General features: G+C 50.5%; 2 protein-coding genes across 8 annotated transcripts; both read right to left on the bottom strand.

The window, feature by feature from the left end:
* Positions 1–682: 682 nt before the first annotated feature.
* Positions 683–11896, bottom strand: ECI1 (enoyl-CoA delta isomerase 1). Its single transcript, XM_081090581.1, has 7 exons — positions 10830–11896; positions 10630–10737; positions 7556–7683; positions 3976–4122; positions 3300–3421; positions 3023–3201; positions 683–945 (listed from the first exon to the last, which is right to left on the bottom strand). The coding sequence occupies exons 1-7, from the start codon at positions 10879–10881 to the stop codon at positions 779–781; spliced, it is 903 nt and encodes a 300-aa protein (XP_080946707.1). The 5' UTR covers positions 10882–11896; the 3' UTR covers positions 683–778.
* Positions 11897–12092: 196 nt separating this feature from the next.
* Positions 12093–20694, bottom strand: RNPS1 (RNA binding protein with serine rich domain 1). Of its 7 annotated transcripts, XM_081090580.1 has the most exons (9): positions 20243–20432; positions 19758–19828; positions 17575–17762; positions 17177–17332; positions 16347–16538; positions 15972–16074; positions 15371–15524; positions 13349–13490; positions 12093–12965 (listed from the first exon to the last, which is right to left on the bottom strand). In XM_081090580.1, exons 3-9 carry the CDS (start codon positions 17643–17645, stop codon positions 12866–12868), a joined length of 918 nt encoding a protein of 305 aa, XP_080946706.1. In that variant the 5' UTR covers positions 17646–17762; positions 19758–19828; positions 20243–20432; the 3' UTR covers positions 12093–12865. The 7 variants fall into 7 exon arrangements, with proteins under 7 accessions (XP_080946706.1, XP_080946705.1, XP_080946701.1 ...); XM_081090579.1 differs by lacking the exons at positions 19758–19828; positions 20243–20432 and adding an exon at positions 20636–20694; XM_081090575.1 differs by having other exon boundaries at positions 19758–20690.
* Positions 20695–22412: the final 1718 nt, after the last annotated feature.

Genomic DNA, 22412 nt, shown 5'->3' with positions numbered 1-22412 from the left:
GGACACTTGCAACATAGAATGCCTCTCAATGCCTCCCTTGATCCTCTTCAAGTCCCCCTGATTTCTCTGAATTGTCATACATTCCTTCCATCTAAATGAACAAATGTGGTAGGCATTTGTTCTGGGGGCAAGGGAGGGGGGGAGAGGGGAGGTATCTTGTGTGGATCATCAGGGCCCATGACTCCCTTATGCTTCTAGCAATCAGGCAGCCCAGAGGCCAGGGATAGGACAACCTGAGAACTTTAGTGACAATTCTTTTTTTGTTGTTGTTAACCTTCAACTGAGGATATTTTTCCCATTAATTTTTAGAGAGTAGAAAGGAGGGGGTGGGGGGAGAGAGAAAAACCTCGATGTGTCCCACATTGATCCGTTGCCTTCCATACACGCCAGGGACTGGGAATTGAAATCGTGACCCTTTGGTGTACAGGCCAATGCTCTAACCACTGAAACACACCTGCCAGGGCTTCAGTTATATTTCTTTGGGAAAGAAGGCACTCAGCGGTGACACTGCCCAGGTCCAGAATAGGTCCACCTGACAGTTCATGATTCCCCAATCCAGACACTGCCTGCAAACCCCACCTGCCAGGCAGAAAACGCACTGGTGTATGGTGGTGGGTCTTCGGCCCTGGCTACAAGGAACACGGCCTTCTGGGAAGATCAGCAAAACAAGGAGCTGCAAGGATTTTTAAATTGGAAAATACCTTGTTTAAACCCCCTTGGGACCAGAGTGCCCCTGGAAGGGTGCCTAAGCCTACAGCCTGTGTGGGCAGCCCCGCCGTTAGCCTTTCCTCTGTTTGAGCTTTTCTAAGTAAATCTGCAAGGACTTCTGAATGGCGTCTCTGGAGACAAAACTGACAAAGTTCTTGATGTCAGCATCGCGCTGGTTCACCAAGCGGTCTACTGTGGGCTTTCGCATCATGTTCTTGGTCAGCTGTCGAGCGTGATCTAAAGATAAAAGGGTCCATGTGTGAAAATAATTCCCAACCTTCCTAAGAGAGTTCCAACACAAACTTTAGCAGAACACTCAGAAGTTAAACATAAGTAAAAAGAAAATGAAATCACCTATGTTCCCACTACCATTATCTTTTAAAAACAGATAGGATGATACTGTAAAAACTGCCTTTTTAGCCCGACCAATGTGGCTCAGTGGTTAAGCTTCAATCCACCAACCAGGTCACAGCACATGTCCCAGTTATGGCCTCAATCCCCAGTACAGTTTGTGCAGGAGGCAGCCTATCAATGATTCTTTCTCATCATTGATGTTTCCATGTCTCTCTCCCTCTCCCTTCCTGTCTCTGAAACCAATAAAAAAAATAATTTGCATTTTTAGCCTATTTATTTTCACTCAACTATATTATCGAGAACATCTTCTTATTAAAGGTTTTTGTTTTTTTAGAGAGGGAGAAGGGAGAGAAACATCAATGTGAGACTGCCTCCTACATGCCCCCAACTGGGGATCAAGCGGGCAATCTGGGCATGTACCCTAACCAGGAATCAAACCAGCAACCTTTTAATGCATGGGATGAAGCCCAACTGAGCCACACCTGCCAGGACTTATCAAGAATATTTTCCAGCCCTAGCTGGTTTGGCTCAGTGGATAGAGCACCAGCCTGCAGACTGAAGGGTCCCAGGTTCGATTTGGGTCAAGGGCACAGGCCGAGGTTGCAGGCTTGATCCCATCGTGGGGCGTGTAGGAGGCAGCTGATCAATGATTCTCATCATTGATGTTTCTATCTCTCTCTCCCTCTCCCTTCTCTAAAATCAACAAAAACATATTAAAAAAAAGGAATATTTTTCAAGTCATTCAATATATTTGGTCATCCCCATGTCTGTGAACTAAGAATGGTTTTTACATTTTTATATAGTACTAGAGGACGGGTGCATGAAATTCGTGAATCCTGGGGGTGGGTGGGGTCCCTCAGGCCAGCCTGTGCCCTCTCGCAGTCTGGGACCCCTTGGGGGATGTCCAACCGAGGGCTTAGGCCCACTCCCTATGGGAGAGCCTAAGCCCTTGGTTGGACATCTTTAGCGCTGCTGCAAAGGCGGGAGTAGCTCCCACCACAGCCTCTGCACTCGCTAGCCGAGAGCCAGCTTCTGGCTGAGTGGTGCTCCCCCTGTGGGAGTGCACTGACCACCAGAGGGCAGCCCATGCATTGAGTGTCTGCCCCCTGGTGGTCAGTGCACATCACAGCGACCAGTTGCTCCACCGTTTGGTCAATTTGCATATTAGCCTTTTATTACATAGTTGAACAAAAAGGGTAATATGTTGCGATGTGAAATTACATGAAATAAAATTTCAGTGGCCCTAAGTTTTATCAGAACATCAACATGCTCATTAGTTCACACACTCTCTGTGGCTACCTTCATGCCACAGTTGTGACAGAGACTGTGACCCACAAAGCCAGAAATCCACCTGGCTCGTTAGTCTGCTGATCCAAGTCCCTATTGTAATTAACACAACCAGCCCTGTTTCTATAAACAGATATGCAGGATATAAGTCCTAACCACCCTTCTAGAACCAGTGCACGTGGCCTTATTTGGAAAAGGGTCTTTGCAGATGCAATTAAGATGAGGTCCTTCTAATAGAAAGGAAAGGGAGATGTGGGATAAAGGAGATTATGTGAAGATGAAATCAAAGATTGGAGTGATGGGCCACAAACCAAGGAATGTCTGGAGCCACCAGGAACTGAGAGGAAGAAAGGAGCCTTCCCTAGAATATCTGGAGTGGTCGTCGCCCTATTTACAACTTGACTTTGGACTTCTGGTCTCCACACTGTGAGAGAATACATTTGTTTTAAGCACAAATGATCCACCTGTGATTATTTGTTATAGTAGCCCCAGGGCACTAAGCCAGTCTGCATGTTCTTGACTTGCATGGTGCACTTTTACCTGAGAACTTTCCGGTCTCACCAGGAGTATCAGGCTGGGGAGGGAAGGGGAAGGGAAGGAAGAGAAGGGGAGGGAAGGAGGCTGTGCTTGCTCACCAGTACCCACAGTGGCTGCCCATCCCTGTGCTCCTCACCTGGAATGGCCAGCCACTTGCCCATCACTGAGAGCGCTGTGCTCTGCACCTGGTCCTCAGGCACCACCTTGTCCACTATGCCGACCTGGAGGGCCTCTGCTGGCGGGAAGAGCAACCCCAGCTGCAGAGCACGCTCTGCGGCACGGTGCCCAATGGTGTTCACAAGCGTATCTTTGAACCTGGAATGCAGACACCCACTCACCTGGGGCTGGGGGCTCCCAGGTGGGTTGGTTCATCCCTGGGCCAAGTGGAAAATGGGTGCAGTTCCTGGCCTTACCAGAAAGGGGCGACGATGCCCAGCAGGGTCTCATTCAGCCCAATGGCATATCTGGGATTGTCAGCCAGGACCCGGTAGTCACAGGTAAGGGAGATCAGGCAGCCTCCAGCAGGGCTGGCTCCCTGCAGAGGAAGCAAGACCACTGGGCTCTGGGTGCTGCTATTGCTGGTCCCAATAGTATTCCAGAGAGCCAGGGTCCCGAGGAATGCCTTCTAGTGGGTGTGAGCTCTCACAGTGACCTAACCCCCACCCCTCTCTCCACCAGGTGCAGGCTCTCCTTGCACCTTACTTGGGTTGTCACCACATCTCTTCAGGGCACACCAGTTCTGGAGCCTTAGCTTCAGCACCTTACCTTAGCGGTCTGTCCCTGCCTTCCCCAAGTCAGGCCAAAGTGATGTTTTCAAAATGTGGGTCCAATTCCCCACTTGCTCCCCATATAGCTCTTGGATCCTGGGCCCTGCCCCCACCCCATTGAGTGAGTTGACCCCTGTGGCCCCTACCTTGTTTGTCACCATGTCACAGTGAGCTGTAATGGCACGCTTACCTGTGCACATCTCTCCCCAAGGCACCCTTCCCCTCTGAGGGCTTCCCGAGGGCAGGGCCACATCTGCCCCCCCGCCCCCGCCCCCCAGCCTCTAGGGAGGCAGAAAGGCCAGTGGAGAGTGGGAACACTCACATTGATGGCGGCAATCAGCACCATATTGGACAGGTAGAGCCGCAACCACAGCTCCTGCACAGCCTTCCAGTACTCAGCATAGTGCGCCGGGTTCCTCCCGCACATTTCCCTCAGGTCCAGGCCAGCTGAGAAGACCCCGGGGCTGTCCTGGGTGAGTGAGGGAGCAAGGGCTCATTCAGAGTCCACCTTCCAGGGCAATGTGCTCCCAGAGCAGGGGGAGCCCACGGGTGTTCAAGGGGCAGCAAAGCTGAGGTCTTGCTCAGGTGAGGCAGGACACTGTCCCAAGGAGCCCAAAGCTGGGGCTCGAGGACTCAGCCTCCACCTCCCTCAGACTCAGTTCCTTCTCTGTCCTGGGAAGTTCTTCCCTTTCCAAATTCAAACTGGAAAAGGCAGAACAGGCAGGCAGGGTCAGGCACTCCCCCAGGCTCTGTGCAAACCTATGTGGTATCCCAGGCAGAAAACTTAGGAGGCATGGGGAGGACTTCTGACAGTCTGTTGGGGGCCCATGTTGATATACTCCCAAAGGTCTAGCAAGCTGCCGACTGCTGCAGACAGGAAGATGCTGCTGTCTGGTCAGGAAAGGGGCAGTGACCAGTCAAGAAGCTAGACCTCTGCCCTGGGCTGTCACATGTAAGACAGAAGCCTGGGGAATGACTCTGAAGACAGATGTCCTGTATGGATGCCCCAGGTCCTGAAGCAGCTGCCAAGGAAGGGAGGGAGAGCAAACACACAGGAGGAGCGATAGACGGAAATAAAGGGCTGCCAGCACAATGGGCACCAAGTTCTGTGTGTTCAAAGGATTGTTGGCCAAGAACACAGACAGGGAGGGATGGCTCAGCAGCCTTCACTTGGAAACACCCACCCCTGGGGCTCCCATGTGGGCACAGCACCTCTGAGCAAAGGAGATGCTCCCACACTCCCATGGCTGGGGGATGGGGTGCTTGAGGCTGGTGGCAACTAGAACTGACTGTGGGTACCACACTGCTTATGAGAATGACAACCACCCATTGTCTGTGAAGAGCAGGCAGATAAAATATGGGACAGTCAATACTCAATGGCTTGTATGTGCAAAATACTTGGGAGGCTGACCTCTTGTTTCCATGGACTGTGTCCTACTCCTGTAACTTAAAAAGACTCAACAGAGAAAGATGTGAAGTCATTTATCAAGTCCACTGTTCCTCATGGGCCAGACACAGGGACCTGGAAGCCCGGCAGCCCTGGGTTGGGAAAGGGATGGCAGCAGGGACAGAGCTGCTCTTGCTTAAAGGACACGGCAAGAGTACATTCAGCTTCTGCCTTTTACCTCATCCTTTTCCCACCAAAATCCCCTGGTCGCCTCCCCCCCCAAGATCCAATACATTGTATCAGCACAGACGTAGGGCAGGATAACAGCATTTGCCCATATTCAGGAAATCAAAGGCAAAGCATATTTCGGATGTGAGAATAAACCACATGATCCTAACTGGGATGGTCTCCGTTAGATAAACTAGAAGGGGTGTGGGACGGCCTGTTTCTGTGATTTAGCAACACAGCGGCAGCGGGCCAAACTGCATCCCTGAAAAGGACAAGGTGAGCTCCTCACCCCCAGATCTGTGAACATGACCTCATTCAGAAATATGGTCTTTGCAGATGTGATCAAGATGAGGTCATACTGCCCTGGCCGGCTTGGCTCAGTGGATAGTGTCGGCCTGCGGACTGAGGGGTCCCGGGTTCGGTTCCGGCCGAGGGCACATGCCTGGGTGCCCAGGGCACATGCCTGGGTTGCGGGCTTGGTCCCCAGTGTGGGGTGTGCAGGAGGCGGCCTATCAATGATTCTCTCTCATCACTGATGTTTCTATCTCTCTTTCCTTCTCCCTTCCTCTCTGAAATCAATAAAGAAATACATATTTAAAAAAAAAAAAAAGATGAGGTCATACTGCAGTGAGGGGAGGAGGGAAGGGGGTGTCTAAATCCTGTGACTGGTACCCTTCTAAGGAGAGCAGAGACACAAGGCAGACATTTATGAAGATGGAGGAGGCTGGTGGTGGAGACAAGCAGAGAACACCATGAGCCCGCAGAGCTGGACGAGGCCAAGGAGGATTCTCTCCTAGGGCTTGTAGGAGTCAGCCCTGCCGATGCCTTCATTTTGACCTTGTGGCCTCCAGAACTGTGAGGGTCCATTTCTGTTGTTTTAAACCAGCCCATCTGTGTGCTTTGTGATGGTGGTCACATGACACTAGTGACATCATTCCACACTCATCTGCCGAGGAACTACTGTGCAGGCCTGTGCTACTCCATGCACAGGAGCCACTCAATACAGAGACACATGTGGGGGCGATCACGCTGTAGTGGGGAGAAAATGGGCCGTGGAGGGACAAACCCTGGTTCCCTCCTTCAGGGCCGTGTGACTCTGAGGCCTGGAGACAGCAGGGACCTTCACTGTGTAGCACCGTGTCCACAGCACAGAGGCTGGGGCCTTGGGGAGGCGATGGCTTTCCCCCTTTCTTTCTGAAGGTCCTGTATTTGGTGACACACCGTTCCCTCACTTTAGAGCACAATAAAGAAAATGTCATGCTAGGATATATCTTAAATGGAGTATTTTCAGAAATTACCCAGGGTGAAAAGTTCCCAGGCAATTTTAGCATCTCCAGAAAATTCTGCTGCGATTGTCAAGAAGTTCCCTGGGATTCTGTCACCAGGCCCTCAACTATCTACACCCACGAGTATCAGTCCCACCTTCGGAGAAACATGGGATAATCTCTCTTCCAAGGCAGGGGCCACACTGTGTTTTGCAAACCCCAGCTTCACATGGTCCACCAGGCATATACGTCACACCCAGTTCCCGGGAGTCCCCTGCTGGTCCCTGTCGCTGGCACAGTGCTGGTTCCCCCAGGGTCAGAGGCAGCCAGGCTCCTCAGAGCTTTGACAATACCAGGCTACCCCTGGGACAACCTGAGGGACAAGAAAGCAGATGTACACCCACAGTGGATGCTCCAAATCTTGGCTGAAAGAGGCTGGGCAGTCTACTTCCTGCACCTTTACTGATTGATGGCAGGTCTCTAATAGGCTGGCACTTAGCTTTGGGGGACCCTCATGCTGTCTGTGGCTCCTAACTTGAAAGGTGACCCTAATACTCTTCCTGACCCAACAAATGGCCTGTTATGTTGGGTCCACACTTCACCTCCCTAGCCTGGTCTTATTGGTGTCCTCTCTTGGCACCTCTGGTGCCTGGCAGAGCAGGTAAGCCTGGTGCCCACTGGAGGAGGGTAGAAACACACGAGATGCCAAATCCTGCGGGTCTTGGTGTTAAAACCAGCCCAGGTTCTGAGGACCACCCAGGGAGGGTACCCCAGGAATCCACTGCCCAGTTTGCACAGGTCTAGACTTCATGAATCAATGTGGGCTCAGGATTGTGCCTGCAAAGACGTCACCTGCCTAGGACCACGATCCCCAGAAATCTCTCGTGGGCATCTGTGTCCAAGGCTGCCTACTTCTTCCACACTAGGATGTAGAGATGGTCTCCGAGTTTGGACTTGATCTGGTAACAGGTTCACACTTTGATCAGGGAACTCCGGGCCATGGAGCACTAACAAGCACCCACCGAAGTTAAGATGACGCCTCGGAAGGTCTTGTCGTTCTCCAGTTTCTCCAGACTGATGACGAGCTCCGTCAGCAACTCTAGGCTGAGGCTGTTCACTGGGGGGTTCTTGAACTTCATCACAGCAATCCCTAGTGTGAAAGTGAAGAGAAAGCTCATGCCCAGCATTGGAAAAGTGCCCCTAGTTACCCTGCACCCACAACCTGGCCATGGGAAGTTACATGGTTTTTAAAAGTTGAGGTCGCCCTAACCGGTTTGGCTCAATGGATAGAGCGTTGGCCTGCGGACTAAGGGGTCCCAGGTTCGATTCCAGTCGATGGCATGTACCTTGGTTGCGGGCACATCCCCAGTAAGGGGTGTGCAGGAGGCAGCTGAATTGATGTTTCTCATCGATGTTTCTAATTCTCTATCCCTCTCCCTTCCTCTCTGTAAAAAAATCAATATATTAAAAAAAAAAAAGTTGAGGTGATATTTGCATAACAGAAATCAACCCTTTAAAAGTGAACAATGCAGGTCCATTAAGTAGATTCACTGTTGTACAATCACTATTGAGTTCCAGAACATTCCCATCACCTAAAAAGGGAACGCTGTACCAACTGGCAGGGCAGTCACCATTCCTCCTGTCCTGGCCCCTTGCCACCACTGGTCTACTTTCTGCTGCTATGATTTTGCCTACTGTGGACATTTCATATAAGTGGAATCACATGTGACCTTTTGTGTTTGGCTCCTTTTCACTTAACATGTTTTTAAGGTTCACCTATGTTGTAACATGTATCAGCGCCTCATTCCTTTTTTTTTTTTTTTTTTAACAGAGGAGAGGGAGAAACATCAATTGGTTGCCTCCTGTATATGCCCTGATCAGGGATCAAACCCACAACCTGGATGTGCCCTGACTGGGAATCAAACTCACATGGGACAACGCTCCAACTGAGCCACACGTCAGGGAAGCCTCATTCCCTTTTTAGATCGAGTAACATCCCGTTGTACATTGCATTTTGTCTATCCTTTCATGTGCTGATGAACACTTGGGTTGGTTCCACTTCTTGTCTATTGTGAATAATGCTTCTGTGAACATTCATGTACAGATTTTCCTTCCACACAAGACCACTGTCTCCATGGGAGTAGGAAACAGCCTTAGTTTCTTAAGGAGTGAGTGAGCCAACTCTGAGAAGTAGATGTGCAAGGAGGAATCCAGTGAGGTCCTCTGGTTCTCGCTTGTTTTATTTTTAAACTTATCTTTATTGTTGAAAGTATTATAGCTGCCCTCCCGTCCCCCCATTGACCCCTCCCCAGGCCTTCACCACACCTATTGTTTGTGTCCATGGGTTATTGGTTATTCTCTTCCTGCCTCCTCCCCACTTCCCTCTGAGAATCATCAGTCTCTCGCAGGCGTCCATGTCTCTGGATCTATTTTGTTTGTCAGTTTGTTAATTAGATTCCACATATAAACGAGACCATGTGATATTTGTCTTTCTCTGATTGACTTATTTTGCTTAGCATAACCTCCAGGTCCCTCCATGTTATCTCAAATAACAACATGGAAGGCCCCCTTTTTTGTTTATGCTTATCTAAGGAGAGAGGCGAAAAATATTGGGGGGAGGGGGTGTCGGATGTTCTTCTTTCATTCATAACGCCAGCAGCAGGAAAAGCAGGAGGGACAGGGCCTGCCCTTGTGGACAGTGCAGCTGCTAGCCCGGGCCGGCTGGGGCCATCTGTTCTCACTGCTGAGCAAGGGCAGCCCCCAAGGACTTCAGATATGGCACCGTTCATTTAGGGTGCGTTTCCCTGGACCGTCCACACAAACCATTCTGTAAGAGTAAGAACTAATCCTAAAGAATCTTTTGAGGCCGTTAATGTAGGAGGAAGAGGTAATTATTACATATAAGAAGCAACCAAAACTTTCAGAAGTGAGCTACCCAAACTTGGTTCAGAAGGAAGTTCCTGAAGGTGACCCTGGAGTTTTGTGGTGCCTGGTGGGGCAGAATTCAGGACACTGGGGGAAAGGTTAAGAGGCCAAAGGTGAACATGAGTTAACAGAGAGAAATTTGGCTGAACTTGGATGAACCAGAGATAAATAACAACACTCCTGGCACAGGGTGATTATTAAAATAAATATTACAAGCGAATCTACGATCAGCTTCAGGAGCAGCACTGAAATAAGACATTTTTAAAGCACTTTTACTGCATTACTTCATCGAAGCCTCAAGGTTCCTGAAAGCTAAGTGGGTCCAGCAGGGAGGACAAAGCCAGCTCTGGCTTTCACACCCCAAACTTGACTTTCCAACAAGCCAGCACAGCTAGTGAGTTCTGTGGTGGGGTGGGAACACACTTGGGTTAAAAAAATTATCTCAACAATACTTTTTAGAAACAACATAAAATTTACCATTTAAACCATTTTTTTAAGTGTACAATCCAGTGGCGTTAGTATATATTCACAATGTTGTGCATCCATGACCGCCATCCATTCCAGAAGTTTAAAATGTGTTGCTGCACTTGTCGTCTGGCTCAGGCCTTACAGCGGGGAGGCCATGGCACAGCATGTCCTAAAACCCAAAACTTCGCCCACCTCTGCCCCACGCCTGCTCCGTACCCAGCTCTGCAGTGCACAGGTGTCTCTCAAAGGTGGCTTTTCTACCTTTTCTATCCCCTTTGGAAAGTGGCGGTGGCATTAGGAGTGATTCCACCTGTGGATCCTGCTTTAATTAGTGCAATATCTGCTGGGTTCTGTGCCACGGGAAAGTATTAAGAAAAATTAAAATATTCCATTCCAAACATACTTCCAATTACTTTCAATTTCCAGTTTAACAGCTTGCAGGGGCACAGACCGCAAACCCTGGAGGAGAATAATACGGCAAACGGCACATGGAGCCACTGTCAGCACCGCAAGGCGTTATCCCGTGTCGCCATTCCTGTCCCTGGGCGGCGGGCATGGCCGGGAACCGGCTCGGCGGCCGGGACGCTGGCCAGGCACCGGCATGGCGCCGAGCCTCCGGGCCCGCGGGCCGCTGCGCCGAGCAGGCTAGGCGGGCGTGCGGAAGGCCCGGGCTTCCGAGCACGCGGGCGCGGGGCGCGCTTACCTGCGGCCGGGTCCGGCTCCACCAGCACCCGCTGGTTCCCGAATCGTCGGACGCCGCCACCGGCCGCCGGTCCTGTCCGCCCGAGGGCCGCGCCCGGGAGCCAGGCCCCTGTGAACGGCAGCGCGAGGCCTGTGAGCTCGCCCCCCAACCCCGGCCCCCGCCCTCCATCCCCGGCCCCAGCCCACCCGGAGATCACGCACACGCGCGGAGCAGGGCGCGCGCCGGGACGCGCATCCCCGTCGCCAGCGCCATCTTGACTGGAAGCGGGCGGCCGCGGCGCAGGGGTGTGGCTTCGCTGCCGGGCGGAAGGCCACGCCCCCCGCCCGCCGAGGTCCACTCCACCGCGGCCCCGGGTCACCCCGGCTGCGCATCTTCCCCGCCCAGGCCTCAAGCCACGCCTCCTGGAGGCCGGCGCGGTCCCGCCCCGCTTGGCTCGCCAGGTGCAACGGGCTGCGGGGTTGCAGGAACTGGCGTGGGGCGCCGGTCCCAGACAGGCCCCCCCCCCCATAAATCCCACAGAACAGACCCGTCCCCCCTCCCCCGCTTACAGCTGCGCCCATGGGAGGCTGGCAGGCTTCCCAACCTGGCCAAGATCAAGTTACCAAAGCAGGAGTGTTGAAACTGGGACTGCCTGCCCATAACTCACAGAGGTCATGGAGGCTTGTCAGTTTAAGGTAATAGGGACTCCGGGAACCCTGGCAAACTCACACCAGGAAACAGATGGGAGCCGGGTGCTGCCTCAGTGTGAGCTCTGCCTGCTGCCTGTGGAGGGAAAACGTTGAGGATAGTAATGTAGGCACGGCAATCCGCACAGCCTGGTGATTGAGAAAGGATATCTGCCTTCCCCCACAGCCCAGTAGGGCAGCACACTTGCTGCAGACTGCAACCGGCACTAATGGCAGGACCATTCTCCTCCACAAAAAATAGTGGGTGTTTTCATTTGCTTGATCCCACATGGAGAAACACTGAAAAGATACCCAATAAACAAATAAAGATGACCGGAGAGGCATGGGGAGCAAGCCTTCAGACCGCCTGGCAGGACATGGTCTTGTTCTGACCATTCGGTTTGCACAGTGGGCACAACAAGGGTCAAGTGCAATGTCGGATAATTCGAACTTTTGCTCTTTAACACCTTAAGTGTTTCAGTCTTCCTCTTGGAACAAACCAATTTATGAGGAAAAATATTTTTTCCCGTAGTATCAAATATAGCAGCAGCAAATGAGATCCATGTTTCCAGTCAGGCAGAACTAGAAGTTCCTGGGGATATAAAGGTGATAAAACATCTTCCTCATATATGTCTCTGTGCAGGAGCAACCCAACTGACCAGTGCTCTTTTTTGATTTTAGAGGTGTGACTTTGAAAATGAAACCAATTAAGATTTTAGGCAGCCACATGTCCCTCACAATCATAGCTATCTTTGGGGCCAAGAGACAGGAAGAAAGCAGTGAACCCAACACTCAATCTGCATTCTAATCCTAGATTTATTCAACACAGTTCTTTTACTCTACACAACAAAGTATAAACACATTATCTAAAATGCTACAAAGTTACAAAAAAATTTCAAAACAGAAAATTCATAGTACTGACTGTACAATAATAGCCGAAAAAGCAATGTACACGTTGCCAAAGTAACCCCAAAGACCACCACGGAGGGGGGGGAAGTCTGTGATGACCTTGCAGAGCTCTCAATTTGCTTACCAATTTCAGAGAAAAAGGAGATGTGCCACATGGATGTATGTACATGAGTACATGTGAAAACAGAACCATTTACAGCAACTAACATGGGATGTTTCTCTAGAGTCAGAACTCAAGCAGGGGAGCACGGCCAGGTTTATAGGAACAGCAGCTGCACAAAAGCATGTGCCCTTTCCTGAAGGATCCTCAGGCTACTAGATGGGCCCTGGGTCATCTATGGAATGGAAATGTGCTCCCAGGCTGGGGCGGCACTGCCACCTGGAACCCTGCTCTGTTCCTGTTGGCTCTGCTACTGACTCTCAGAGACTGGGAATGCGGGAACTTTCTAGCTATGAAACTGGAGAGCATCCTCATAGGCACAACCCCAAATCAACAACACTTCTGCAGCCAAACTTGGCCTTCAGAGGAAACATCTCGATGCTCCTGTGGAAGCCTGCCCCTGAGTGAGGATTTGTTTCCTACTGACTGTCCTTCAGCTAGAAAAGTGACAGAACTGAGTTGGATGGGATATACGTTTCGGGGCAGAGTTTCAGCGGTTTGCTTATCGGGAGGAATTGGAGCTGGAGCGGCTCCTGTGGCGGCGGCGGCCGGGGGAACGGGATCGCCGACGCACGGGGGACCTGCGCCGTGGGGAGCGTGACCTGTGGAAAGAGGGAAAACATCAGACACTGAAGCACAAGCCATGGAAGCAGCTCTGCATCTCGGACTGCAGGGGCAACGCTGGCTTTTTGGAAGAATTCTGTACAGTTTCCTGGTTCAATACTCCGAGTCAGGATAGCTTGCGAAGGAAAGATGTTCTGGAGTTTTGGTGCAACCTGCAAGGGCCACACCTTCTGGTGGTCTCTCTCCCTTTCTCCTGCTGTAAAGAACATGAGCTCTGAAGGCACATCATGGTGTGTGTGCACTCGTGCATGAGTACGTGTGGGGCTGAATAAAATCCCAAAGTCATTACTGTCACATTGTGGTGTAAATAAAACCAACCCAGACTGGCCCCCGTCTCCTGTGAAACCCCAAACTAACTCACCTTCTCCTCATTCGTGGGGGTGACCGACGCCACATGGGAGGTGGTGGTAGCATTCTCCTGGGAGGGCTGAATCGCCTGGGGGGTGGCCTAGGCCAGGGGGCCAGCACAGCAGTGGCTGTGATTTCCTGGCCATCAATTTGTCCTGTTGAAAAAAGGATCAAGTCACATAATATCTAACATGCCCCTAATCTAGGCCAGGCCCCATGTCAGATGTAGGCATACCATGGAAAGCAAGACAAATGGGCCCTGGGAATAAGGACAAACTCAGCTCCTCACAGAAATAACCACATAATTACTATCATTGAAGGTTTCATTTAGAAAACTCTAAGTGGGCATAGAACATTACTGGGGACTCAATCTTGATGCACTGGGATGGCCTCCCAGGGTCAACATCTAAAGAACATGCTGGAATCTGCAAAACTGAGGGGAAGAGTGTGCCGGCCCTGAGCCGGACCATGGGATTAGCACTTGAGCTTCCTTCTCAAGAACAATGGGAAGGGGACAGCAAGAGAAGGGAGACTCACAAGGGGGTTTCACAAGAACTGAGACAGATGATCAGCACCAGGTTTTGGATGAATTATCACCTGGGAAGTAGGGCTCAGGAGGAAGAAAACCTCAGGGGTGAGGGGACAAAATGAAATGAGGTTCAGGAGATGCCAAGTCTACCCCAAGAGTTTGGAAGTGCTCACAGGGAGGCAGCATAGGAAGGAGGCCAGAAGAGCCTGCAGAGATTCAGTGAAAGACCAAAGGACACTGAGCCGCAGACCCAGGAACCCTAGGAAAGCATACACTGCAACCTCAGTGTAGGAATTGCTCAGGGAACCAAGCACAGCCCCTGTGTGTCCCCACAGGGTAGAGGGCTCTTTGATCTTCTCAGCTCCAACCTTTAAGGAAATGTCAAAGGCATGGAGGGGATAACTGAGGCACGAGGAACTGTGTTCAGAAAAGACTCAAAAGGCTTAAAAGTATTTGCAGCCTAAGCTGGCCCTGGCACTACCAAAGCCAGCCCGTTATGAAATTCATGGTACTGATTATAAGACAACAGAGACAAATACACCTTCTGGCCAGCTGCCAGTAAAAGCCAAGCCTTTTCAAGATTTTCCTTCTGGAGACAATGTAGACTTGTTCCATTCGATGGTGCATAGCACAATATGGAAACACAAAAGTCCACCAGAATCTTAAAAGAAAATGTGGAATGTTTATAAATCAGGTACACCTTGGATGTGTCCAAGTCTCCTGAATTTTTAGCAAGTGCACAAGCCATCAAACATGACTGACAGTCTCTAATACGAAGGTGTGACTCACAAAGCCAAAAGCTGATGCATGCAAAGTGATGGACTGTAGTTTATTCTGAACTAAACTACTCCCTAAAACAGTTCAAAGGGATTTAAATAAATTGAAACAGTCAGTGAGCTGGGGCAGAGACAAATTACACATTCCTCAAAGACAAAATGAAAACTGGCCATCTGAAACTATTCACAAATGTTTAACCGTTAAAACCATTCTGCTCAATACCAAATGGCTGCAAATGTCATCAGAAACAGCTAAGATACAAGCTTTTGGAAAATGGGTTAAATTTGTGAATTCAGGTAATTTAAAAAATCCTAAAAATGCTGAAATGTTAGCAAAATAGAAAAATGACTGAGAGGATTAAAGGAAATGTTCTCATACAAAAGTCAAATGGCTCCATTATATCCATAATATACTCTTTGTAAAAAAAAAAAAAAACCCCACAAAACCCACACCATTCAATCTTAAGCTTTTTAACAGATTGACAAATTCTTAAAATGCTAATATATTCATGTCTGCTAATTTTTTTCAAAAATGTTCCATATACATGTTTTTTGGTAAAAACACACCCACTGAATAGGATTTAAAATCCTGAAAGGGCTCCAGAGAGATTTTGATGTGTAGCCACGTTGGAAAGTGGTTCTAAAGGTCCCTATATGTGGTGGGTAGCCCGTCTTGGATAGGAGACAGAGAAGGGAGTCCAGGAGTGCTGGTAGGGCCACCCACACCCACCTCCATCCATGTGCTTCAGCGCCTTCTCAGCTTCATCTGGATTTTCAAACTCCACGTATGCATAGCCTTTAGATAGATGGGGGTGCATCCTTTCTACAGGCATGTCAATCATTTTAATTTTCCCATAGGTGGAGAATATCTCCATGATGTGATCCTAAAGGGAAAGGAGTGTCACTAATGCTTAAGCACCAGTCACTTGTATTAGAGTCAAAGAGAACTGCCTGGCCTCGGTAGCTCAGTGGTGGAGCGTCGACCTATGAACCAGGAGGTCATGGTTCAATTTTTGGTTGGGGCACATGCCCGGGTAGCGGGCTCGATCCCCAGTGTGGGGCATGCAGGAGGCAGCAGATCAGTGATTCTCTTTCATTATTGATGTGTCCATCTCTCTCTCCCTCCCTTCCTCTCTGAAATCATTAATAAAAACAAACAACACACATGAGAATTCACCACATTGTTGGCATTGGTGGTAAATCTAGTCACACACACACACTTACTCCATTAAAATGAATTAATCAGTGCACTACTTGAATCATGTACCATCCATCACACAAGTCCTCCAAAAGGCTACCATCCCTGATCCACTGCATTTGGGATTCCTCACCTTGGTCACATTCCTGGTGAGCCTACCAATGTGGACTTTGGTGGGTTTAGGGGAAGGGCTCCGCCTTTTCCTTTCCTTTTCATCTCTTTTGGGTGGTTTGGATCTGATTGAAAAAACAAAATACCAAAACAATCAATTTCTGTTGTCAAAGTTTTTTGTTGGGATGTTAACTGCTAGTGTGAGTTTTTAAACAAGGAAGCCTTTCCTACTAGTTCATACATATTATCCCTGTCTTAGAAATACTACTAAGACAGAAAGACTCCTTTTGGGTCTACTTTTAGAATAATTACAGTAACTTTATAGTCCCCCTTTGTAAACTTACGTTTACAGATAATTCACAAGTTTGGTGAGAAATGGTGTTGGAGGGGAGCTTACTTGGAGCGGGAACGCCGCCTGTTGTCATGTCTGCGCCGAGAAGGACTCGGAGAGCCAGAGGAGCTGCTGGAACTGGAGCTTCGGGATGTGCTGGAACTTCCTGAGCGGCTTGATGCTGATGAAGAGCTAGAGCCGCTGCTTGAGCCAGTGCTAGTACTGGAGCCAGAGCTGGAGGTGGAGCTGGACCGAGACCTGAGGAGTGAGATGGAGGAGGCGGGTGTTACAGACAACAGGTGGGAGCAATGTTTCTTTACAGCACAAGCAAGCCTGCACCATGCTCCCAAGAGTAAATAGCTGTTCTGTTTTCCAAGTGGCACTACGTTCCCCAGCGGGGAAAACATTTACCATCTCACACTCAAGCCAAAACCCTTGGTAGGAACAGGAAACAGCATTCACATTGTGCAGTGACAAAAAAGGAAGAATGAGCTGCTTCCCACTGACACAGAAGCCCTGTCTACTGAAAGGTAAGGAAGGAGCCTGGCAAGTCAGAGCCATCAATTCAGCTTAAAAGGTAACTACTGATTGGCTGACTGAGGCTGGTTTTCAATGGAAGAAAAAAGTTCAGGGCTAGGGCAATACAATTACTCCGAATAAAAAGCACTTTAGAGAAAAATATACCCCAAGACATCTCATTCCTCAACATCTCCAGGAAAGAAAAACCAGACACCAACTTCCTATACATAACCAGAGCAAACCCCAAACCAGTTGGCCACAAGTAGAATGCCAATGAACAGAGTGTGATTTCTTCACAAATAATAAAAAAGACAGAGCTCTCCCGGGGCTCTTCAAGAGGGAAGCTAGGCCTCTCGACACAATCCCGTCAGCCCCACCTGGTGCTGCTGCTACCACTGGAAGCGCTGCGCCTCTTTCGAGTTTTATCCCTGCCACGATCCTTCTCACTCGACTCCTTGGTGGCCCCTTTATCTTTAGAGCGATCCTTGGACTTCTCATCAGAACGGTCTTTGCGTTTGGAAGGAGAAGGAGCCCTGGATGATGAAGAAGAGTGTGAGATCACATGCCCCTCTGATCAAACCCAGAAACAACAGCACAACCCAAAAGAGGGGATCCATGCGGCTACAGATCCCAGGCCATCAGAGACCAAAAATGATCTGTGGCTTAGGTCACTTTCACCGTACAATGTAAGACATTTCCAATCTTCCCCTTTCTCAGAGTTCCTAGCAACAAGCACCCCCAAAGTAGCACTAGAAAAATCTGACAGAAGAATTACCTAGTGCTGGACTTTTTATTATTTTCTTTGACTCCTAGCAAGCTCTTCTTTTTCACTCCTGATAAATCCATTCTCCCCTTCTGAGGTGTTCAAAGCAGCAATGGCGGCCTCACTTATCTGAACTCTCACTTCTAACTTGAGTCAGAGAAACGATCCCTAATCGATTGCAATTTACGCCAAAGTGCAGCCTAATAACAAGATAAAAGGATTTACAGAGTGAACAAATTGACAAGGCAACAAATCTAGTTCACAACCAAAAGCTGAGCACACAAGATGGTGGCAAGGAACACAGCAGCGAGTGTCCACAAAGCCAGGAACACCCGGGGACCACTTCCCTAGGGAAGATCCCATCTTCACAGGACACACAGTAGAATCGTCACCTCAGCTTGTCTTTTTCTTAAGGAAACGCTGGTCACTGTTATTTACCCATTTTTCACTTCTAAGTTTGACGATAAGCCCTTTACAATCCCTCAGAAATACTACAGCACATTTGCATGCAGAGAAAAACCTAAGTGAATGTGTGTGGCTCTCCTGATAGGTTTAGATCTTGTTTTATTGCTCTAATTTCCTTATAGGATACTTTGGATATATGATATTACTGGAAGCAAAAACTACTTCAAAAGTGACTGGTACTGGCATCAAAACAGAGTGGCTCAGCTGGTTGAGCATTGTACCAAAAGGCTGCCAGTTTGATTCCTGGTCAGGGTACATACCTGGGCTGTGGATTAGACCCTGGATTGGGCATGTATAGAAGGCAACTGATCGATGTCTCTTTCTCCCTCTCTCTCAAATACGTCCTCAGATGAGGTTTAAAAAAAAGTTTATTACCCACACACATAAATTATCCCACATGAACATTTTAAAATTAAAAGCAATGAAACAATACGTTAAAGAGTAGTCATTGTAACCACTGAACTTTGGTTCATATATGATAAAGCAAATATTGCAGAAATGTGACTAATAAAATCTAGGTGGTGGTAATGTGAGTATTCACTGTACAATTCTTTCAACCTTTCTGTATGTTTATATTCTTTCAAAGATAAAATGCTTGGGGATGGGAAGTAGACATTGGAATTGGACGAAATACCACAGGTTAAGGATTTAGCAAAGTGCCTGAACTGCAGTACATGCTCAATAAATGGTCATTAGTAAATTTTACTCAAGAACAAACTGCTAATTCGTTATGTGCCCTATTTCCTGGGGACTGCTGCCTCAGGAATTCCCGTGAGGTTTTGTAAAATTTGCTTGAGTTGTAAGCAAAGATCTCAGGATGTCAGTACTTCTGTCCCACCTTTTTCAATAGCCTGTAAGTAAAATGGACATAGCACACCCGTTGGAATTCTGTTTCCGTGTGTGAAGGGAGTGTCCAAAATGTGAATAATGGTATGGTTAACAAAGTGCCTGGCCTTGGACAATCAAATGAATGCTCCTCTTTTCTTGGGCTGTAAAATCTTTAATGTTTTGCCTTAAAACATTAATACAGTACAGACACCGAGCTGGCAATACCAGGTAAGGTTAGCATTCTTGGACAATCAGTGATTAGGGTTAAGACTCTGAAGTCAGCTTGAGTTAGCTTTGCTGTGTAACCTTGGATAAGTCACTTAACCTTTCTGAGCCTCAACTTCCCACCAGTATAATGGTGATAAGTACAGTTCCTACACCTCAGAATTATCAAGGACATCAATCAAATTAACTCATGAAAGAGACTGGGCATCTAGTTAAGGCTCAGTAAGGGCTGTTTCTTCATGTTTGGAGGCTCTTTCCCTATAGAAACCCTTGTCCCCAAAGCCACATATCCCTGAGTGGTCAACAGGTGGTCCCTGAACAGCCCCCTTAGGATCACTAGGAGCAGCACTGTCCAACAGCGTTCCAAACATACCCTAACATTTTCTAGAAGCCACATCACAAAAAGTAGAAGTCAACAAGTGTTACCTTTTCAGCAATCGGTATAAAATCTTATTAGTATAACATTTAACACCCACTATTAAGCCTAAAAACACCCCCATTTGGTATCGTTGTATTTCAAGTGCCCAATAGCCCTATGTGGCCAATGGCTACCTACACTGACTTAAAGATCTGCTGGGATGTACTTCGTGAAAACAGGCACCACCAATTACTCTTAAACACTGAAAATTAAACCACAGAGTAAATGAACTCTTCGTCGGGTGTGGCCGAACGCTAACCAGCAAAGGTTGAGGTTCTCTGCTCACACACGTTCGGGTTAACAGCACAGGGCTCGGGTACCTCCCCCATCCTCCGGAGAAGGTGCGCGTCCGACAGTCAGAGAGAGGAGAGAACAATTAGTTAAATCTCGAGCAGATGGCGTTCAGCTCAAATCTTCAGAGAGCCTTCCCCACTTAAAAAGTACCTTTTAGGCACGATTCATGCAAAATAACAAAGAGAGAAAAAGCCACGTATCTCCTCCATTGATTTTAACCTTCCCTTCTGGGTTCAGCCGTCAATCCGCGCTCCGTGACCTCAGGGGGCCGTATCCCCACAGGCTAGCACCGGGAATGGCGGGCGCACAGGGGCTCAGTGAACATTCGTGGAGTAAATGTTTGAATTAATGGCCCTGAAGGGAGGATTAGACGACATCTATCCCACAAAGCAACTCCGCACCCACCGGGCACGGGCTTCGCACGCGACCTCGCCGCACCCGTTCACTCACAACTCCCCAGTCCAGGCGCCGAACCGCGAGCGCTTCCAGGGCAGGGCCCGGCGTTGCAGGCCCGGATCTCCAGCCCGGCGAGAGGGTCCTGAGGGCAGAGGCCACGCTCGCGGTTGTTCCGAGTCCGGTGGGCCTAGCTGGGCCTGCCGCAGAGGGGACGATGCCAGGCCGCCCTTCCGCCCGCCGCGGCTCCAACTACTTCCGGGCCGCGGCCTCGAACCCTCCCACTCCGTCCACCCCGGACCACACTCTTTTCTTCTTAGTCCCCGCGCTGCACCTCCGGGCCGCCGTCCTCGCCGCGGGGCCGAGGAGCGCGCCGGCTCCAAGATGCGCCCCGCCGGTAGCGGGGCGCGACCCCCCGAAGGTCGGATGGGGTCGGATTCCCCCACTTACATCTTCCCGCCACCGCGACTTCGTCCCGCTCTCCTCAGCCGCTGAGGTCGGCGACGCTCAGTTGTCAGGGTTAGGGAGCGGGAAGACGCCGTTCGGCGCGCAGCGATGACGTAAGCCTCTCCGCCAATGGGCGCGAGCGCTCCGAGTGTTAAAGGGCCAAGGCGGGTTGTGGAGAGACGCACTGGGAATTCTTACTCGGTCACTCCCTCTGCGGGGGTGCTGGGCTTCCCTGGGCTGGCTACGCGCCTCAGGGGGCCGACACGTTGGCTGCTTGTTGGGGCTGGAAGGCCTGAGCCGCTCAGGCAGCTGAAGGGGCGGCGCGGGTTTGGCTAACGCGGCCCCGCCTCTCTCCGTGGGCCCGTGTCTGGGCTCGCAGGGGACCTGGCGGTTTCCCGGGCGCTAAACTCCTTATGGATTTGTTTCGCGCCCTGGGGGACCGGGCGGTGGCAGCGGCCTTTGGCTGCAGGTCTTGGAGGCCCGCAGGGCATGGGCATGGGCGTGGGCGGGTCAGCGGATGGGTTCGTGCCGCTAGAAACCACGCGTGGTGTGCGTGTTGGCCGTGAAGACTGGCTTCTGCACTGGCGGAACTCGGCCGGAGGGACCGGACGGGGCAGTGCGGCCAGAACGGACGGGGTACGAAAGACAAGGTGCCAAAGGGAAGGCGTCTCGGAGGAGGTGACACTGCAGCCCCGTGGAAGGGCGCGCCGGCAGAGGGAACGTCATGTGCAAAGGCGCGGAGACTCGTTGGAAGACGCGGGGGGAGGCCCGTGTGGCGGCTCGAAGGGCCGGGGCCGGGAAGGTGCAGTTCAGCGGTGCGGGGGGACGGGGGGCGACGTGGAGGGTGAGCCAGATACCGCCTGAGGCCTCCCCGCTCCCCCCAACCACCCTCCCTGCCTGTGGACGGCGTGGGCAGGGAGGCACAGGAAAAGGCAGAAGAAGGGGTGAGGGTGTAGAGGCCCCGACCCGGCCAGCCTACTTGAGAGGGCCAGGCTTTGGGTTTTGTTCCCTTTTGTGCCAACCGCTACCCCCCACTTCCGCCCCCCTCCCCCATCCCCCCGCCTCGGTGTCTGGCAAGAAGTCCTTCCTTGACTTATTAGTGGAAGGAAGGAATGTGCACCCAGCCCCAGACGTTGTCTGCACAGTTAGGTGCTGTGAGGAAGAGAAGGGAATAGATCCTAGATGATTTTTTTGGAGGAAGGAATCCATGTGACTTGGAGACGGATTAGATGTCATCGGGAGGACTGGCTTGGTGACTTGGGGTGGGTGGACGGTGCTGTGGATGCCCTCTGCAAGTCATTGCTCTTTGTTCTACTGGTGTTCCCAGCCAGTGATGGTGACTCCTTTCCCTCCTCCAATAGTGTCTCCCACCCAGGGATGTCAGGTGTGCCCCTAACACCCCACCCTGTACTGAGGGTGTCTGAGGAGTCCCGACAAATGAGGCGTGGGAGGAGCAACCTGCCCCCCCCCCCCAGTCCCCCGCCCCCCCCAGACCCCTCCGCTGAGGCACCAACATGTTCCTGGGGCTGGGTTGGCAGGTTGAGTTGTCTGGGTTGGTGTCTTCCCTTTGGATTTAGATTTGATGGCAGGGATGAGGGGACATTTAGAGCCAGTTAAATTCTCTGCATCACTGTCACCTCTGCCAAGGCCAGGCATGGAAGGGTCAGTGGAACAGGGGCAGCCCTGGTCCTGCAGCAGTGCAGAGGCCCAGTGTTCGCATTGGGGCTGGGTGGCCTTGGTGGTCCAGGCCTGGAGGTCTGTGAGGAGGCTGTGGCAGCAT

This window comes from Myotis nattereri, assembly GCF_964212035.1.
Source record: "Myotis nattereri genome assembly, chromosome: 4".
Taxonomy (NCBI): domain Eukaryota; kingdom Metazoa; phylum Chordata; class Mammalia; order Chiroptera; family Vespertilionidae; genus Myotis; species Myotis nattereri.
The sequence above is the reverse complement of the archived record's forward strand: the minus strand, read 5'-3'. Positions and strand labels throughout refer to the sequence as shown.